General features: G+C 42.0%; 1 protein-coding gene and 1 long non-coding RNA gene across 3 annotated transcripts; both read left to right on the top strand.

Annotated features, from left to right (window-relative positions):
* The first annotated feature begins 769 nt into the window (after positions 1 to 769).
* hsbp1 (heat shock factor binding protein 1) lies at positions 770 to 18,681 on the top strand. 2 transcript variants are annotated; one of them, XM_033035778.1, is made up of 4 exons: positions 770 to 951; positions 9,008 to 9,074; positions 11,996 to 12,093; positions 17,625 to 18,681. In XM_033035778.1, the coding sequence occupies exons 1-4, from the start codon at positions 907 to 909 to the stop codon at positions 17,634 to 17,636; spliced, it is 222 nt and encodes a 73-aa protein (XP_032891669.1). In that variant the 5' UTR covers positions 770 to 906; the 3' UTR covers positions 17,637 to 18,681. The 2 variants fall into 2 exon arrangements, with proteins under 2 accessions (XP_032891669.1, XP_032891668.1); XM_033035777.1 differs by having other exon boundaries at positions 785 to 957.
* On the top strand, positions 970 to 6,367 carry LOC116982526. Its single transcript, XR_004414484.1, has 3 exons — positions 970 to 1,177; positions 3,326 to 4,161; positions 4,260 to 6,367. It is a non-coding gene; the product is annotated as an uncharacterized LOC116982526 (long non-coding RNA).
* Positions 18,682 to 20,431: the final 1,750 nt, after the last annotated feature.

The following is a 20,431-nucleotide window of genomic DNA, read 5'->3' as shown; positions in this document are numbered from 1 at the left end:
CCTGTCCTTTCTATAGGACGTAGCCTGAATATTCAGTTCCCAGTCCCAATCCTCCTGCAGCCATGTTTCTGTAATCCCCACAATGTCATATCTACCAATCAACTGAGTCTCAAGCTCATCCACTTTACTTCTTATACTTCGTGCATTCATATATAATACTTTTAATCCATTACTCACCTCACCTTTCACATCAATTCCTATTTCACTTGGCCATACTCTCCTATCCCTTTGTGAGCTTTCTGCCCCGTTAATTCCAGTGCCTTTCTTAACTTTTCCTTACTCTCTTTCCCTTTAACTCAATCCTTGGATTTCCAATTTGTCTTACACTTCCTTATCTAAACACTTCCTTATCTATGTTTAAGAAAGAACTGCAGATGCTGGAAAATCGAAGATAGACGACAATGCTGGAGAAACTCAGCGGGTGAGGCAACATCTATGAAACGTAGGAAATAGGCAACGTTTCGGGCTGAAACCCTTCTTCAGACTATACCTCCCATTTCCCTGACATCAGTCTGAAGAAGGGTCTCAACCCGAAACGTCACCCATTCCTTCCCTCCAGAGATGCTGCTTGTCCCGCTGAATCACTCCAGCATTTTGTGTCTATAATCTCTCGTTTCCCTTCCCCCTGACTCTCAGCCTGAAGAAGGATCTATTCCTCTTCTCCAGAGATGCTGCCTGAATTACTCCCTGCAGCACTGTGTGTATGTGTGTGTGTCTCTCTCTCCACTCCTCCATGGTTCATCTCCAACCCAGGCCCAGGACTACAACACCCAGAAGGCAGCTGGAGGTTCGGCAGTGACGCGGTGGAAGGGCCGTGTCGCCGAGGAGGGTTGGTTGTTGTGGTAACCGGGCGGGCAGCGGCTGGAAGGAAGGCTGAGCGTCGTGAGGGGGCTGAACACACTTGTGATGTCGGACACCGACCCAAAGACGGTGCAGGATCTGACCGCCGTGGTGAGTGTGAGTGAGAGAGAGTGAAGACTGGCTGGGTGCGGGGCCCGGGCGTGAGGCCGTGGCGACCGGACTGTGCTGGGGGCTCAGGCTCAGGCTCAGGCAGCGAGCGCAGGCCGCGTTCTTCTCCCGCATTTGTTTCCTTGGCTGCAGCTTCACTCAAACACACCCCGAGCCCAAGGAAACGGGGCAGGAAACACATTGCACCCGGCAGACCCGGCCACGTAAAGTGAGCTTAAAAAAATGCGCTAAACAATAATATTTCTGCAAAATGTCTTTGGGGAAAACACCCAGACTCAGCTATGTCATTTAATGTTTGTAAAATAAAGCAGTGCTGGACTTTCACTTTCATACAACCTTTTATGCACCTTTTCACTTCCATGAGGTTGATTCTAATTTGTGAACTAATTTGTAAAACCATTGTAAAGATATATTTTTGGTGAATATAAAACAATTGTACTTGTATCACATCTTGCTGGCTGTTGATACTGTTTACCTTTCTGTTAGATGTATTCCAGGTAGTTGAGTGTCTTTTTTTGTGGTGTTGTGAGCAGTCGCAAAATTAATAAGACATCCTGATAGGGGGCAGAGAACATATCTATAGTGCCCTCCATAATGTTTTGGACAGACCCATCATTTTTTTTTGTCTCTGTACTCCACAATTTGAGATTTGTAATAGAAAAAAATTGCATGTGGTTAAAGTGCACATTGTCAGATTTTAATAGAGGCCATTTTTATACATTTTGGTCTCACCATGTAGAAATTACAGTTGTGTTTATACTTAATCCCCCCATTTCAGGGCATCATAATGTTTGGGACACATGGCTTCACAGGTGTTTGTAATTGCTCAGGTGTGTTTAATTGCCCCCTTAATGCAGGTATAAGAGAGCTCTCAGCACCTAGTCTTCCCATCACCTTTGGAAACTTTTATTGTTGTTTATCAATCTGTGGACCAAGAGTTGTGCCAATGAAAGTCAACAAAGCCATTATGAAACTGAGAAACAAGAATAGAACTGTTAGAGACATCAGCCAAACCTTAGGCTTACCAAAATCACCTGTTTGGAATATCATTAAGAAGAACGAGAGCACTGGTGAGCTTACTAATCGCAAAGGAACTGGCAGGCCAAGGAAGACCTCCACAGGTGATGACAGAAGAATTATCTCTATAATAAAGAAAAATCCCCAAACACCTGTCTGACAGATCAGAAACACTCTTCACGCGTCAGGTGTAGATTTGTCAATGACCACTGTCTGCAGAAGACCTCATGAACAGAAATACAGAGGCTACACTGCAAGATGCAAACCACTGGTTAGCTGCAAAAATAGGATGGCTGGGTTACAGCTTGCCAAGAAGTACTTAAAAGAGCAACCACAGTTCTGGACTTGTGGACAGATGAGATGAAGATTAACTTATATCAGAGTGATGGCAAGAGCAAAGTATGGAGGAGAGAAGGAACTGCCCATGATCCAAAGCATACCACCTCATCCGTGAAACACGGTGGTGGGAATGTTATGGCCTGGGCATGTATGGCTGCTGAAGGTACCGGCTCACTTATCTTCATTGATGATACAACTGCTGATGGCAGTAGCATAATTAATTCTGAAGTGTTAGACACATCTATCTGCTCAAGTTCAAACAAATGCCTCAAAACTCATTGGCCAGCGTTTCATTCTACAGCAAGACAATGATCCCAAACATACTGCTAAAGCAACAAAGGAGTTTTACAAAGCTAAAAAAAAAGTCAATTCTTGAGTGGCCAAGTCAATTACCCGATCTGAACCCAATTGGGCATGCCTCTTATATGCTGAAGAGTAAACTGAAGGGGACTAGCCCCGAAAACAAGCATGAGCTAAAGATCGCTGCAATACAGGCCTGGCAGAGCATAACTAGAGAGGACACCCAGCAACTGGTGATGTCCATGATTTGCAGACTTCAAGCAGCCATTGCATGCAAATATATGCAACAAAATACTAAACACGACTACTTTCATTTACATGACATTGCTGTGTCCCAAACATTATGGTGCCCTGAAATGGGGGGGGACTATGTATATACATTGCTGTAATTTGTACACGGTGAAACCGAAATGTATAAAAATTGCCTTTATTAAAATCTGACAATGTGCACTTTAACCACATGTGATTTATTTCTATTATAAATCTCATATTGCGAAGCGCAGAGGCAAATAAATAAATGATGGGTCTTTGTCCCAAACATTATGGAGGGCACTATATATAGGATGACAGATGTACAACACAGAACCCAGGATACTTGGCTCAATTGGTGCATGTTGGTGTTTATATTCCACTTAAGCCTCACCATTTTTGTCTTCATCTAAGTTTAACAATTTAACGTTCATTTTCCTTCTCCCTCAAGGTGTCCAACCTTCCCTTCAATCCATACTGTTTGCTGTCTAGGCAGTGCTGACAGCATTTCCCAACCAGACACAATGGAACATCACCTACAGGTACCCCTCCAAGTTGACTGCTTTCCTAACTTGGAAATATATCCACATTCCTTCATTTTCATTGAATAAATCCTGGAACTCTCAATCCTAATGGTATTGTGGGAGTACCTTCATCAGACGCTCTGCAATGGCTCAAGAAGGCTGATCACCACTACTTTCTCTGAGTCATTTAAGGAGGACCACATATAGAATCAGATAGTCATGCAACATGGAAGCAGATTCTTTGACTTGCTTTGTAAAATACTTATTCATCACTAATCTCATTTTCTATGTTATGAAGTCTCAAAAGGTCATCAAAGTACTTTTTGAATGCAGTCGAGGTATCTGACTCCACAGCAATTTAACACATTCCAGATTTTAGCTAGTGGGTGGAAATAACTCCTCTAATCTCTTCCATATCTCACCTTTAATTTAGGCCATCAGGTTGTCAGTACCCATGGTAAGGGAAATATTTCTCACATTAACCCTACTTGTATACCTGGGGATTTTGTTCATCTCAATTAAATTCTCCCTCGACCTCTGCTCCAAAGAAAACAACGCAGTCTTCATTCCAGGCAACTTCCTAGTCAATCAAAAAAACAAACTGCCGGAGGAACTCTGCAGATCAAAAACCATCTGTGGAGGGAAATGGACGGACAATGTTCCGGGTCACGACCTTTCTTCAAGGCTGGAGTAGAGGGGCGATAGCTGATTAGAAAAAATTGACTAGAGGAGAGGGCGTGGGGTGAGAGCTGGCAAGTGATAGGTAGAAGGTACACAAAAATGCTGGAGAAACTCAGCGGATGCAGCAACATCTATGGAGCGAAGGAAATAGGCAACGCTTTCGGGCCAAAACCCACATAGGTAGATCCAGGTAAGGAGGGTTGATTGGCAGATTAATCAGAAGAGGATGGGTGGAGAGAGTGAGAAAAGTTGGAGGTGATAACTGGAGCACACGAGGACCCGGCAGGCCATGGCCAGTAGGGGGGAAGTCACAAAGCCAGTCCCTGTTCGACTGGAGACCGGAGAGAAGGGAGCTGGCGCTGGCAGACGTGAGGAAGAAGGGCGGTAGGAGTGAGAGTGCGTTCCACGCCCTTGAGGTCTGCTGTAAGAGGAACCCTGGGGCACAGAGGTGGATGGGTGAGGAGAGGGACATTGGTTTGTTGGAGGATCCTGATGCCCAAGGAGGTGACGGCTGATGGCCCTGCAGCAGCCTGGGGCTCGCTTGGATCAGGCACACTTATTAGACCCAGAGTGCATTCTGGACTTTGAAAATGGCGGCAAAACATGGTGCCTCTTGCATGCAGTCTCAGCGGACTATTTTTGCACATTTTGCGAATTTGGAGAAACCACGGTTCATGCCAAAGGGTTGTAAATTATCCAAATGGGATATGACGTGCTGTTCTTTCATTTTGTATGCAGCCACATTCTGATGGTTGAGGATGCCCAGGACAGACAAGTTGGTATGGGAAGGAGAATTGAAGTGGCTGGCAAAAGGGAGCTCCAGGTGGCACTACCCTTGTTTTACCACACTCTCCCACATTCCCATCAACCCTATCATCCCTTCCTCTGTTTGTTTTTGTGACAATATCCCCTCATCTTTCTCCCACCTAACTCCTTATCTGGATTCATCTATCATTCGCCAGCTCTTGCCCCACCTCTTCTCACTTTTTTTCTAATCAGCAATCTCCTCTTACTTCAATCTTGAAGAAGGGTGCCAAACCAATCCAACTTCTATCCATTTCCCTCCACGCTGCCCAAATTACTGAATTTTTCCAGCAGTTTGTTTTTGCTCATGTTTCCAGTATCTGCAGTCTCTTGGCTCCATCCTCTGTTCCCACTAATGTAAATTCATCCTTCCTCAATTGTGAGCCACTCACCACTTGAGTTATGGACAAACTAATGAGTTGACCAAGATTAGTGATGAAATCCAGTTGTATGCACACTGTTCCAAAACCAAATTGCTTTGTATGTCTAGAAGGATAAAATAGTGTGCAAAAGGAGTCCCTTTTACGTTTCTTTGCAAAACTCGAACTAATAGAGATCTCCTTATCCATGTCTTTTGAAGTTTTCCATTTTGAACATTTGAACATTTCAGTTGAAAACCTCGATCACTTTGCACCTTAAACTTCTAAATCCCAATGAATACAATCCTAGTTTATGTACTCTCTTTTCATAATTTAACCTTTGGTGTTATCCTATTAATTTGTTAAATCTATGCTGCTCTAACTTTGTGTAACAGGTAAATTAGCCTTTTAGGTCAAGTCTTATGGAAATTAATGATCTATCTGTATAGACTAAATTGGAATTCTACTGCTTTTAGCTTTTTACCATTCGGACAATACTTTAGGCTTTTTTTGGGGACCATAATAGAATAACATTAAAATGGATAAGTATTGGGATCTGAAACCTATGTGAATCTCTAGCTGGAGTATCTGTATTGTCCTTGACCTTTTCCTTAAATTACAGTATAGAAAATGTTATACATACCACACTGACTTGTCACTTTTGTCCATCAACAGATTTACCCAACTTACTATGGAAAGTGGCTGTCAGGTTTTGTTGACATTAATTTTCACTAAATCTCAAACCTGGGTGTCTGTTTCATACATTTTATTTTTATATGTTACGTTCAACTTTATCCAATCAATATATTACAAATATTCACGCAATGTCAGGCTGCTAACTAAACTAGGCTCATACCAAATGTAATTTGGCCATCTCCCCTGTTGATTCAAGGATGTCTTGTGTTAAGCTATCCTAGTTATACAGATGTGAGCTAGTCTGTTTTTAATCTATATGAAAGTTAAAATCCCACATTAACATTACTGTTGGTTACAATATACTTGCTTACATTTTACTTTTTCAATTTAGAACCATTACCCAGGACCTATATACAACTCGGCTTGTACTCGCTGGAGTTTAGAAGATTGAGGGGATCTTATAGAAACTTACAAAATTCTTGAGGGGTTAGACAGGCTAGATGCAGGAAGATTGTTCCCGATGTTGGGTAAGTCCAGAACAAGGGGGTCACAGTTTAAGGATAAGGGGGAAGTCTTTTAGGACCGAGATGAGAAAAACATTTTTCACACAGAGAGTGATGAATCCCTGGAATTCTCTGCCACAGAAGGTAGCTGAGGCCAGTTCATTGGCTATATTTAAGAGGGAGTTAGATGTGGCCCTTGTGGCTAAGGGGATCAGGGGGTATGGAGAGAAGGCAGGTCGGGATACTGAGTTGGATGATCAGCCATGATCATATTGAATGGCGGTGCAGGCTCGTAGGGCCGAATGGCCTACTCCTGCACCTATTTTCTATGTAAGACTTGTATAAGTCTGTCTCTGTATTTTATCCACAAAGAAAACATAAACTGGTTGCCTTTCATTTTATCTTTTCTCTGTGGTGAAGTGATTTCAATGGTATTGTGTCCTGTCCCCCTTCCCCCAACACCTACATTGCCCTATAATTTTCCCTTAGTTTTTGAACGTATTGTAACCTGCTGTATTAAGTTGCCTTTTCAGGCCACTTTATTGGTGTCTCAGCATTAGCTGCCATGTTGTACGCTTCAAATCAAATTTGCATTTGAAGTTTATTCATTTTGTTCCTTATACTTCAGTATTTGTGTAAAGTTTGACCTGCCAAACCCTAAACTTTATTTCTGTCCAATGCTTCTCATTTTTAATCTGTTATTTTAATTACTACACTTGTTTTAGTTTTCCCATTACTTGTGTTCACTAAAATACAATTTCTATCGGACTGTTCTCTTTTTCTTTGTTTTTTAAAAAAGTCATTATTTGTTTCAAGCAGCCCTCTCTTCATCACCCATGCACACATATGCACAGGCAGAGTCCTGTGGACATTTGCTTCTGTATCATCACTGCTGATTTAATGACTCCTGAAATAGAACTCCTCTGTCCCACGCTGAAGTAAAGGGAAATGCTTCAGTCATGTATTTTTTTTCCTTGTATAGGGTGATTTCACCAAAGGTCAAATGAGCGTAGATCCCCACTCACGTGACCGCAAAATTTAACTGGAGGACATATGTCACTTCCGGTACATGTTAGTGAATGGGAAAACACGCACTTTCACACCCGTTAAAAACATGGAAAACGGCCGATTATTGAGCTGCAATTTACTGTGCCAGTCGGGGTGACCGTGAGGCACAGCGACCTAAATTTTCAGTCAAAAAAAAAGATAGAAACTAAGGTAAATTCAAGAGGGAGCTGAAGGTGTAAATACTACGGAAGTGCTAGCGGACATTTGCCGTGGAGATTTAAAGATCCAAAATATCGGGAATTAACGGGTGTGAAAGTGCGTGTTTTCCCATTCACTAACATGTACCGAAAGTGACATATGTCCTCCAGTTAAATTTTGCGGTCACGTGAGTGGGGATCTACGCTCATTTGACCTTTGGTGAAATCACCCTATTGTTGATTTTTTGGTCAAAATGCTAATGGCTACAGTAATAAATCAGTCCATAACCTGTAAAATGCAGTCCCTTTCAAGTGGTATTCTCCAAATACCTGTACAACGTGTTGCTTAATCTTCCATATCGTTGGTACAAGCATGTAATGCAACGTCTGATTCAGATTCCGTGCACTTTTGTTTCTGATTTTAAACATTTAGATATAAATAAATCATAAGTGTATTTTGTCAACTTAAACTATTAATTATGTTGTCATATAGAGAACTACATTAATTTCAACTTTATACATTATAGAAGTGCCCTTAACCCGACAACTGAAATCACAAATATGGCTATTAACATTTTTACCTTGCCCATTTCTTTGTGTTGTAATTTCCATCCAAGTGCAAATTACTCTCATTTCCATATGCTATTATCTTTGTTTTGTCTCGTGGGTTTAATTTGAAAATACGCCAGAAGCACAATGTTTGTGCTCCTTTTGTTAGTTGTTTAAAATGTTGTCCATTTGGTCAAACATGATAAGTCTTTTGGAAATTAGTGATGACAGGCTCAGTTTAATAAATTGCTGGTTGTGCTCAGTGAATCACACACACTTCTGAGTCAGATGATTTGTACGCTTTCAGTAGCAATCAAAGACCTGAGGTCATCTGGGCTGCCATTTCAGTGCAGAACTGAGGTACTATTAGGGTGTCAAGTGTCTGCCAATCAGCATTCTTTTCTAGTATCAAATGAAAAAAACTTAAGGCTTCCTATTAAGTAAGTTTTGGCATTTTTAATAACCCGACTGGCCCATTCCAGACACCAGGACTATGTCCTGAGAGTCTCACTGAAGCTTATTGCAGCCAACAACAAGGCCTAGTGGGGAAGGAAACAATCTATTGAGTCCTTCTGCTGCTGATCATTGAGGGGCAGAGTCCAATGGGAACACCCCTCAAACAAGCAAAGGGAAATCATCCCAGCGGACCACATGAGTGGCAAGAATGTTGTGTTTGAAGATGGGTGTGGACACTACTATATGACACTAATGACTGTGTAGACACTGAGAATGAAGAGCTTTGCACAGATTTTGTTTTATACAGTTATTCGACATAAAGTTTATTTTTGAATTTTGGGGGGAAAAAAATAAGTAAGTCTCAACATTTTTAATAACTTACAATTGCTAAAACATGGTTCCTTTGTATTTTGCAGGTTACTACATTGCTTCAACAGATGCAGGACAAATTCCAAACAATGTCTGACCAGATAATTGGGAGAAATATCCTTGCTTTCAAAGGCAAAGCTCATACCTTTTAAGATGAGATGAAATAGGTTTAGAGTGGGCAAATACAGAGCATAAAATACCTTCAAAGAGTACTTAGAGTTGTTCTTGGGCTGCAAGTTGCATGCAATTCTGTAACGCACATTTATCCTGTCTTGTCATGGTAACTTTTGAGGGAGTTTATATAATGCAAATTTTGTTTAAACAAAAACATTATTTTTGTGATACTGACATTGGTACTCACCTGGGTGATAATATCATGTAAGAAACATCCTAAAACCCACAATCTGTACTCAGGTTTGCCTCTTATGCTAAGGCCACTTTGGCTTACCTGCTGCCTAAATACTTTTTCACTGGTGGCCTTTTGTTCTAAAAATCGCAGAAGTCTTTAAGAATTGAAGTAGCTTAGTGATAAAGTTCTGATTAAGTCATAATCCACCGAGTTCATATCTAAGATTAATGTATTACTGATAAAGTAATTAGAGTCTTAGAGTGATACAGTGTGGAAGCAGGCTCTTCGGCCCAACTTGCCCATACTATCCAACATGTCCCAGCTACGCTAGTCCCACCTGCCAGCATTTGGTCCATATCCCTCCAAACCTGTCCTATCCATGTACGTGTCTAACTGTTTCTTAAATGTTTGGATAATCCCTGCCTCAACTACCTCCTCTAGCAGCTTGTTCCATACATCCACCACCCTTTGTGTGAAAAAGTTACCCCTCAGATTCCTATTAAATCTTTTCCCCTTCACCTTAAACCTATGTCCTCTGGTCCTCGATTCACTTACTTGGGCATCTACCCGATCTATTCCTCTCATGATCTTTTTCACCTCTATATGATCTCCCCTCATTCTCCTACGCTCCAAGGAATAGAGTCAAAGCCTACACAATCTCCGCCTATAACTTAGACCCTCTAGTCCTGGCAACATCCCTGTATATCTTCTCTGTTCCATTTCCAGCTTGACAACATCTTTCCTATAACATAGTGCCCAGAACTGAACACAATACTCTAAACGTGGTCTCACCAACGTCTTACACAACTGCAACATGACCTCCCAACTTCTATACTCAATACTCTGGCTGATGAAAACCAATGTGCCAAAAGCCTTTTTGACCACCTGATCTACCTGCGGCTCCACCTTCAGAAAACTATGCACCTGCACTCCTAGATCCTTCTAGCCCTACAGTTCACTGTGTAAGTCCTGCCCATGTTCGACTTCCTATTTTTCTGCATTAAATTCCATTAACAATTCCACAGCCCACTTGGCCAATTGATCAAGACTACTGCAATTTTTCACAACCATCTTCACTATCTGCAAAACCACCTTCTTTTGTATCATCTGCAAACTTGATACGTTGATCTTAAAAATAATAGCATTGGTTAAATTAAATAAATAGTGAAGAAATTAAGGGGATGTAAGGCTGATGACATGATTGCTTGGGTCCTTTTCAGGAAATGGCTGTGAAGACTGTGGATGCCATAGTTTCACCTTCCAATATTCCATAGATTCTAGAATGGTTTCAATAAATTGGGAGTAAAATGCGAACCTACTTTTTTATATAAAGAAAGGAAGGGACTGCTTATCGACTCCACCCTTCCTGAGATCATCTGTGGCTGACCCTGTTTTGTGCTGGCCTTCCCTATACTTCAGCCTGAAGAAGGGTTCCAACTTGTAACGTCACCTATTCCTTTTTCATTAGAGATGCTGCCTGACCCGCTGTGTTACTCCAGCATTTTGTGTCTAGTTAAAGTTTTATTGCGGCACATTTCCACCAATACGAACAGACTGTGGTCTGTGAATGAGGAAGTCAAGGATCCAATTGCAGAGGGATGCGCAGAGACCCAGTTCTGCGAGTTTGGTAACCAGCTTGGAGGGGATGATTGTATTAAATGCCGAGCTGTAATCAATGAATAACAGCCTGACATATGAGTTTTTGTTGTCCAAGTGGTCCAGAGCGGAGTGGAGGGCCAGCGAGATCGCATCCACCGTTGATCTGTTGTGGCGGTAAGCGAACTGCAGTGGGTCCAGGTTTTTGTCGAGGTAGGAGTTGATTTGCGCCATGATCAACCTCTCAAAGCACTTCATCACCACAGGCGTTCGTGCTACTGATCGATAGTCATTGAGGCACGTCACCTTACCCTTGGGCACCGGTATAATTGATGCCCTTTTGAAGCAGGTGGGAACCTCGGCAAACCCCAATATAAAACTTAATTGTGTAAAACTTAGCAGCATTGTGGAGGAAATGCATAAAAGGATGTTCTATCTTTTCGGTGGAATATTAAAATCTCTCATCTCCCTGTTCATTCAAGTGGACAAAAAGAATTACACAATTAAATTTGTCATGGGCCTGTCCCACTTAGAACATTCTTTAGGTGACTAGGCTGTCGCCGGGGAGTCGCCTGTATGGTCGTCAGTAGTCTCTTCAGTCGCCCAAAGAGTCATAGTGTCTTTCTGGTCGCCGCTTGAAAAGTTTTCGGCGACAATAGGTTTGACGCCAATAAGCCTAGCTTGACTTCTCCTGACGTAGGTGCTGTCGTAGGTTGTCGCCAGGTTAACGTATGTTGTCGCCAGGTGTCATAGGTTGTCGCCGGTGTTGACTTCGGTTTTCTGTTGTTGGTAAAGTGATGATTCTTTATAGATTTATTATAGACTATTTCAAATTTTATGTCGTAGGGGAAACCAGTCTCCGGTTTTTCGATGACCAGCTATGACTATGACAGTCGCCTAAAAAATAGCCTATGTGGGACAGGCCCATAACAAGTCTATCCCACCACTAATGTTAGTTAGTTGATTCTGCATGGCAGTTTCCTTGCACTAACGCATCCATCCTTTAAAGAACAAATATTTAATATTGACTCCTTCCCCAAAAATTCCCCTATAAATGCTTAAAGAATGAGGTTTCCTTGACATTTTTCACTTGATGAGATGAGTGCTCGCATCGACGATCTAGAAAAAAACATTGCTGACCTGATGACGCAAGCAGGAGTTGAAGAAATAGAAGCAGGAGAAAATAAGGTAAATATAAAGTTTTATAAAGCCTTTGTGTCATACTCTTCCTCCCTCTGAATTGTCTAAAATGCTTTAGTTATGGGGCTGTCCCACTTAGGCGACTGCAGGAGACTTTGCAGTCGCCACATGTTGCCGGGGAGTTGCCTTCATGGTTGTGAGGAGTTCCCACATTTTGGGAACTAGTTACGGCCTCATTATGGTCGCTGAGAATTTTTCAACATGTTGAAAAATTAGCAGCGACTAGAATGAAGCCGCCATAGAGATTAGCGAGAACTAGCCATAGGTGGGTCGCAAGGAGGTCCTAGTGGGTTGCCAGGAGATCGGAGGTTCTCGTAGGTTGGAGCAGGTGCTGACCGGTGAATTTCATTGACTCATTGGGGGAAAAAAAGGTAAGCAGTAGTTTTCAGAACCAAGGAATCAATCGGTAATGTTAAATGTCCGCCGAACTTCACAGCCGTGTATCTCTGGCTTATTAAACGCTGTCTCCACTCCTTCCCCATCTCCATCCATCTCCCCCCCTTTTAAAGGACTTACCGTACACTGTGCTTTAGCTGTCTTAATTACAGCGCCAGACCCTCCTGTTCATCGCGGTGTGTGTCTGTTTCACCTTGGCTTTGCACCATGGGAATTTTTTAGAGAGCGCTCCCCCCCCACTTGCCCTGGCCCCCGCCTTTGCGGTGTGTGTGTGTGTCTCCCTCTCTCTCTTTTTTGCAGTTGCCAGTTTTTCAGGCGAGTGCCGTCAACTTTCGTTGCACTTCCCGGTTTTTCAGGCGACTGCCGGCAACTTGACATTCACCGGTAGTCCGCTGAAAAATCATCTAAGTGGAACAGGCCCATTAAGAATTGAAATCCTGTAGGTGATTTAGTTGGCAAAATCTTTTTAATTAGTTTAAGGTAGTAGAGAAACAAATGTCAGTATCCTGATGTGTCCAAGGTCTATAGGGATTGTGTGCAAAAAAAAAAAAAAATCCATCCATTAAATAATTTGACTTGATATTTTCACCCTGTGTGCCAGATTCTCGATGTCAGATGTCTGCCAGTCATGGACACTTTAACAGAGTAAAAAAAAGAATAAATTAATTGGAGATGGCAAGAAACCACTATAATTTCAGTTTATAAATAATGAACACAGCTTATTTAATTAATGATCTGCTTCGTTTTGTTTTGAGTTTGGCATGTGTTACATCAGCATAATCTCTAGCTCTATATGCAATGGTTTCATTTGAATACAGTTGCCTGTGCTAGTGCGAGGATCAATCACTTGTGATTGTTATCTCAGGATTTCTGCTGGGTGTCCATTTATGCAGACATTGATGCTGGGTGTGATTGACCAGCTACATTCAAAACAAAACGAGTTATGACCTTGAGCTATTTTTTTGGTGAAGATATTCCACTACGTTATTGAAAGTTTCAGGCTTTGAACCCAGCATGTAGTTTGTTTTAATATTACACATCCAGGTGCTTTTTTTTGTTGAAGTTTAACACCAATAGAATTTCTGGATTGGCAATTGATACATGATTTAAGAACATAGAATAGTATAGCACAAGAACAGGCCTTTTGGCCCACAGTGTCTATGCCGAATATGATGCCAAGTTGAACGAATTTCCTCACACTTGATCCACATCCCTCCAAAACCTGCATATCAATTTATTTAAAAGCCTCTTAAATGTCGCTATTGTATCTACTTCCACCACCACCACCACCACCACCACTGGCGGCATGTTTCAGGCACCCGCTACTCTCTGTGTGAAAAACAAAAATGTCCTGTGCATCTTTAAACTTTCCTCTTCTGAGTTTAAAGCCCTCTAAGTCTTTGACATTTGCGAGAAAGGTTCAGAATGTCTAATCTATCTATGCCTACCATTTTATATACTTAACAGAAGTTAAGTTAACAGAACACATCTCCTCTCAACTTCCAGAGAAAAAATCCAAATGTGCTCAATCTGTATTTATAGCTAATCCTTCTAATTCCGGAAGTGGCGGCGCTGTGAAACGGCTGTGGCTCGCCTGCAATCTGTCTGTTTTTACTTTTTTGTGTTGTTTTTTTGTCTAGTTCAGTTCAATTTTTGGTTATTAGGTGGTGTTATGTGTGTGTGGGGGGGGGTGAAACAGGGCTTTCTGTCTCTCCCTTCGGGGGAATGCGACTTTTTTTGTCGTATCCCCCTTCTCTTTCCCCGCCTGAGCTGAGGCCTAATGGTGGAGCTGGCGGCCTCCAACCTGCGACCAACCTCGAGGATCCGGAGGTAGAGCCAGCGATGCTGGCCGTCTTCGAGCTGCGGCGACGTTCGGGCGACGGCACGACTCGGCGCTCCGGCGAGGGCGGACGGCGCGGGGCTGAGACACTCCCTTGGGGGCGGCGCGGCTACCGGCTGGAAGGCGCTCCCGTGAGGGCGGCCTGGGTCCCGGCTGGAGGGTGCTCCGGTGTGGGCGGACCGGCTACCGGCTGGAAGGCGCTCCCGTGTGGGCGGACCGGCTCCCGGCTGGAGGGTGCTCCCGTGGGGGCGGCCCGGTGCGGGGCTGGGACGCTGCCGTGTGGGCGGCCCGGTGCGGGGCGGAGACGGTGCTCCGGTGGCTGAGGCGGCGTTCTGACGGCGGCGACCTGGGTCCGGGGCTTGGCCGCAGGCCAGTGAACGACATGGTCGGGAGCTCGCGGGTCTCAGGCTGGTGCCTGTTTTCCGGAGCTCCCGTGGCAACAGCTGCGTCCGCTGGACTGGAGGGCGGCAGCTTCGACCACCCCCGGGCCGCGGAGCTTGAACCGCGGGACTGACTTACCATCGCCCGGTGGGGTATCGCCTCAACGCAGAGGGAGAAGAGGAGGGAAGAGACAGTAACTCTAAGACTTTTGCCTCCATCACAGTGAGGAGGTGCTTGGTGAACTCACTGTGGTGGATGTTAATTTGTGTTTATTGTGTGTTGTTATTATTACATGTATGGCTGCAGGCAACAACATTTCGTTCAGACCGAAAGGTCTGAATGACAAATAAAGGATTCAATTCAATTCAATTAACCAATGCAGCATTTTAATACACCTTTCCATATTCTCCAGAGATGCTGCTTGACCTGCTGAGTTACTCTAGCCCTTTCTGTCCTTTTGTGTAGTAACCAACATCTGCAATTCTTTGTTTCTAGACCTTTGGTAAATCCCTTCTGCACCCACTCCATAGCCTATATATCCTTCCTGTAATGGGGCAACCAGAACTGCATACAATATGCTAAGGTCCCATAAAGCAATTCCAAAATAATTTTTTTACCTTCAGGTGTGCTGTATATTCATCACATTTTATGTCATTGCCCTTCAGTTTAAAAATTCCTGATGTAAATATGAGAAGACAATTAATTTTATCTTGGATTTGTCCAGTTTATATACAGTGGCTTGCAAAAGTTTTCATACCCCTTGAACTTTTCCACATTTTGTCACGTTACAACCACAAACGTAAATGTATTTTATTGGGATTTTATGTGATAGACCAACACAAAGTGGTGTATAATTATGAAGTGGAAGGAAAATGATACATGGTTTTCAAATTTTTTTACAAATAAAAAACTGAAAAGTGTGGCGTGCAAAGGTATTCAGCCCCCCTGAGTCAATACTTTGTAGAACCACCTTTCGCTGCAATTACAGCTGCAAGTCTTTTGGGGTATGTCTCTACCAGCTTTGCACATCTAGAGACTGAAATTTTTGCCCATTCTTCTTTGCAAAATAGCTCAAGCTCAGTCAGATTGGATGGAGAGCGTCTGTGAACAGCAATTTTCAAGTCTTGCCAGAGATTCTCAATTGGATTTAGGTCTGGACTTTGGCTGGGCCATTCTAACACATGAATATGCTTTGATCTAAACCATTCCATTGTAGTTCTGGCTGTATGTTTAGGGTAGTTGTCCTGCTGGAAGGTGAACCTCCGCCCCAGTCTCAAGTCTTTTGCAGACTCTAACAGGTTTTCTTTCAAGATTGCCCTGTATTTGGCTCCATCCATCTTCCCATCAACTCTGACCAGCTTCCCTGTCCCTGCTGAAGAAAAGCATCCCCACAGCATGATGCTGCCACCACCATGTTTCACAGTGGGGATGGTGTGTTCAGGGTGATGTGCAGTGTTAGTTTTCCGCCACACATAGCGTTTAGGCCAAAAACCTCAATTTTGGTCTCATCTGACCAGAGCACCTTCCTCCACATGTTTGCTGTGTCCCCCACATGGCTTGTGGCAAACTGCAAACGGGACACCTTATGGCTTTTTTTCAACAATGGCTTTCTTCTTGCCACTCTTCCATAAAGGCCCGATTTGTGGAGTGCATGACTAATAGTTGTCCTGTGGACAGATTCTCCCACCTGAGCTGTGGATCTCTGCAGCTCCTCCAGAGTTACCATGGGCCTCTTGGCTGCTTCTCTGATCAATGCTCTCCTTGCCCGGCCTGTCAGTTTAGGTGGACGGCCATGTCTTGGTAGGTTTACAGTTGTGCCATACTCTTTCCATTTTCGGATGATGGATTGAACAGTGCTCCGTGAGATGTTCAAAGCTTGGGATATTTTTTTATAACCTAACCCTGCTTTAAACTTCTCCACAACTTTATGCCTGACCTGTCTGGTGTGTTCCTTGGGCTTCATGATGCTGTTTGTTCACTAATGTTCTTTAACAAACCTCTGAGGCCTTCACAGAACAGCTGTATTTATACTGAGAGATTGCACACAAGTGGACTCTATTTACTAATTAGGTGACTTCTGAAGGCAATTGGTTGCACTGGATTTTATTTAGGGGTATCAGAGTAAAGGGGGCTGAATACTTTAGCACGCCACACTTTTCAGATTTTTATTTGTAAAAAATTTTGAAAACCATGTATCATTTTCCTTCCACTTCACAATTATGCGCCACTTTGTGTTGGTCTATCACATAAAATCCCAATAAAATACATTTAAGTTTGTGGTTGTAACGTGACAAAATGTGGAAAAGTTCAAGGGGTATGAATACTTTTGCAAGCCACTGTACATTTTAAAAAAAAGCCGGATTATGGAAAGACTGGAAGAAACAATGTTCCACCTATTCAATCATACTTATTAGTGTTGTTGTACAAAACACACGGACAAGTATTCTCTATAATTGTATTCAGGGATTGATATCAAAAGTATATGTTTTTTCATACTGTAAATATTTCAAATCAAATCTGTTGTCTTGCATTATAATCAAAGATATTGAAATCATGGTGAGTAAAGTTGAAAACTAATAGCCCTCAGTTCTCCAAACTGTTAAATTAGATACATGCTGATGAGCTGGAAAATCAAATGCATTAAAGATTTGGTCATAGCTGTGGTACTTCTGCTAAATGAAATTGGATGTAGGTAACCAGTTTATATTGAACAAGCAGATTATGAAAAATAGTTCACTTATATTACAAGGCCACTGAAATGGTGGTATAAAATCACTGAATCCCATACATAACACTTAAAATAAAACCGGCTCCCTTCTAAGATAATGCATACTATGTATATAGGTCTATGTATCTTGCTACTGTCTATTTAAACAGTTTTAATGTTGTTTTCCTTACACAGGCTCCCAAGTAACCCGAAGAGGAAAATAGAAGGAATTTTTTTTAATGTTCGCCAATCCAGGTTGATTACTTCAAGAATTCTGCTGTGTTAAAAGTGCATTTCTTTTATATTCAAAGTCATAGGTGTGTTAACAGCTCTATTTGAATAGTCTTTTGTAAGGAAAACACAAATGTACGGCATAAAATTTAATTTGTTAGTATCTGGCTTTCTTGGATAATTTTGATTGAGCTAATTGAAACTCCATTTCCTCATGACCTTTTTTTGCATTCAAGTAATTGAGACGGCATTTTTTTAAGCATTGGTAGTAGATCCAGTTTGTATATTTATGGCATTATTGCTGTTTTTCTCACTTGGAATGTTCAGTAAAAGACATCTTTAAAAGCCCACGTGTGTTTTACCCGTGACATAAAAAGTCAGTTGGCTGTAATCCTTCATAATGTAATTGATGGACGGCTCCTGTTCCTAAGCATTTGCAGTCATAATCGTTATTAATTTGGCGATGTCAGGAAGGTCTTTTGATGGCAATGCCATATTCCATTTGCCATTTTGTGCTTGTTCTAAACGTTTGCATTGGAGATTGCTCAAAACGTGATAAATGGTGCTTAGGTTATATTTATGGACATCTATTTTTGATTTCCTCATTAACAATAACCATCTTAATTACAGATTACTTCTAAGTAGTGGAAATATTATAAGATAAAGGTGTCCTAAAGAAAGACATTTCCATTGTTTTCATTAACAGACTGTCACTTCCATATGCGAGCTATTGCTGTTGTTTTCATAGGATCTGCTGCATTTTTCTTTAAAATTCTTTGTGAGAGGCATTTGCATAATTTATCCAGTAGGATATAGGTCATGATTAATTTAAATATTATTCAAGGAAATTTGCCTAAAATGTTTAATTGTAGCAGAGTTGCTGATTTACATTCATAATACTTTAAGTATCTTATGTATCTTGTATCAATGTTAAAAATACAGTGTGTTTTAAAAAAAGTTACATTGTGTGGTCTTAACTACTTGTAGCTAACAAATTAAGATATTTGACTTTGTCATTTCATGATTGTATCTCCACCAAACAACGGATCCAAAATTGGATTAATGATTTATACATTTAATTGTTTACATTTTATTGTTTAAGAAAGAACTGCAGATGTTGTAAAAATTGAAGTAAGACATAAAAGCTGGAGAAACTCAGTGGGTGAGGCAGCATCTATGGAGCGAAGGATTAGGTGACGTTTCGGGGCGAGACCCTTTTTCAGAAGAAGTGTCTGAAGAAGGGTCTCGGCCCGAAACGCCACCTATTGCTTCGCTCCATAGATGCTGCCTCACACGCTGAGTTTCTCCAGCATTTTTGTCTACTTTATACATTTCATTGCCTCTGTAAACCTTATAGGCGTCAAACACACTTGTTTTTACAGTACCACAGGCATTAAACTAATTAAACATAAACTAATGAAGTCATAGTTATTACATTGAATTGATAGTCCTTCCTATTTGATGCACAAAACAGAACTTGAGTTTAGAAATAATTAACTTCTGTGCATCCTTTCAACACTAAAAACAATTTATGTTTTTATGTTCAGACCGCATCTCTTGCAGTTTCTGGCAGTGCTATTCCCAAACCAACCTATGATGCAACCCAACATTATGCTTTCTGTGGTGCATCTGTAAAAGTTAGTAAGAGTCATTGGAAACACGCTGAATTTCCTCAGTCTCCATGGCATGTAGAGGTGTTGGTGTTCCTATTTGGCTTTTGCGTCAATGTGGCTGGCCCAGAACATATCATTGGTTATAGCAATGCCAAGGAACATAAAGTTCTCAACTATTTACACTTTGGCACCATTTATACTGATTGGGGCATATACTCCACTATGCTTCCAAAAGTTGATATCTAGCTCCTTTGCCTTGTTGATATAGTGAGGTTAATGTCCTGAAACCATGTACTAAGTTCTCTGTCTCCTTCCTGTACTTTGTCTCGTCATTGTTCATGATTCGGTTCACCTCAGAGGTGTCATCTGCAAATTTGTCGATGGAGTTAAAACCAAATTTGGCCATACAGTCATGAATGTTTAGGGACTATAGGAGTGGACTGAGAATGCATCCTTGTGGGGCACCGGTGTTGAGGGTTATTGTGGAGGAGATGTTGTTGCCTACCCCTACTTGAACTGTGGTATTAAAGGCAGATCTATAGTCTATAAATAGAAATCCCTATTGTCCCTTTTGTCTAAGTGTTCCAGAGAAGTGTCTATGGGCAGGGAGATGGCATCTGTTGTGGACCTGTTGCAACGCTAAGCAAACTGCAGTGGATCAAGGCTGGCTCTGAGGTTGGTGTTAACGTGGGCCATCACCAGTCTCTCATGATGGTGGAAGTCAGAGCCACTGGATGGTCGTTATTCATGCACACTACCTGACTTTTCTTTGGCACCAGGATGATTGATGGTCTTCTTGCAACAGGCGGGGACCTCAATATGCAGAAGTGATAGGTTAAAGATATGTGTGAATACCTCTGCCAGCTAATCCGCACAGATGCTTAGGACAGGTCCAGGGACTGCATGTTGACCAGTTAAGATTGTTATCAGTTAAGTTAAACCACTAATTATGAGCATGATTAAGATTTATGCAGATTTAAGATTTGAGACTTTTGAAATTTGGAGCATTGTTAACTGTGGACCAGACTTTGGCCCGGAATTCTACACCACTTGGTAGCAAAGCCTTTAGACATTAGAGATAGCGTAGAAATAGTCCCATCGGCCCCTCGAGTTCGCACCTACCAGCGATCACCCCATACATTCTCCTACACACTAGCG

Source organism: Amblyraja radiata, chromosome 17, assembly GCF_010909765.2.
Source record: "Amblyraja radiata isolate CabotCenter1 chromosome 17, sAmbRad1.1.pri, whole genome shotgun sequence".
Lineage (NCBI taxonomy): Eukaryota > Metazoa > Chordata > Chondrichthyes > Rajiformes > Rajidae > Amblyraja > Amblyraja radiata.
Note: the sequence above shows the minus strand (reverse complement) of the source record. Positions and strands in the feature narration are given on the sequence as shown.

Bases quoted from the DNA above. Each gene is read 5' to 3' on its own strand.
- hsbp1 (XM_033035777.1), top strand. From the start codon at position 907: ATGTCGGACACCGACCCAAAGACGGTGCAGGATCTGACCGCCGTGGTG. The intron at 958-9,007 runs GTGAGTGAGAGA...TGTATTTTGCAG, and splicing joins ATCTGACCGCCGTGGTGAGT to GTTACTACATTGCTTCAACA. The intron at 9,075-11,995 runs ATATCCTTGCTT...GACATTTTTCAC, and splicing joins TGACCAGATAATTGGGAGAA to TTGATGAGATGAGTGCTCGC.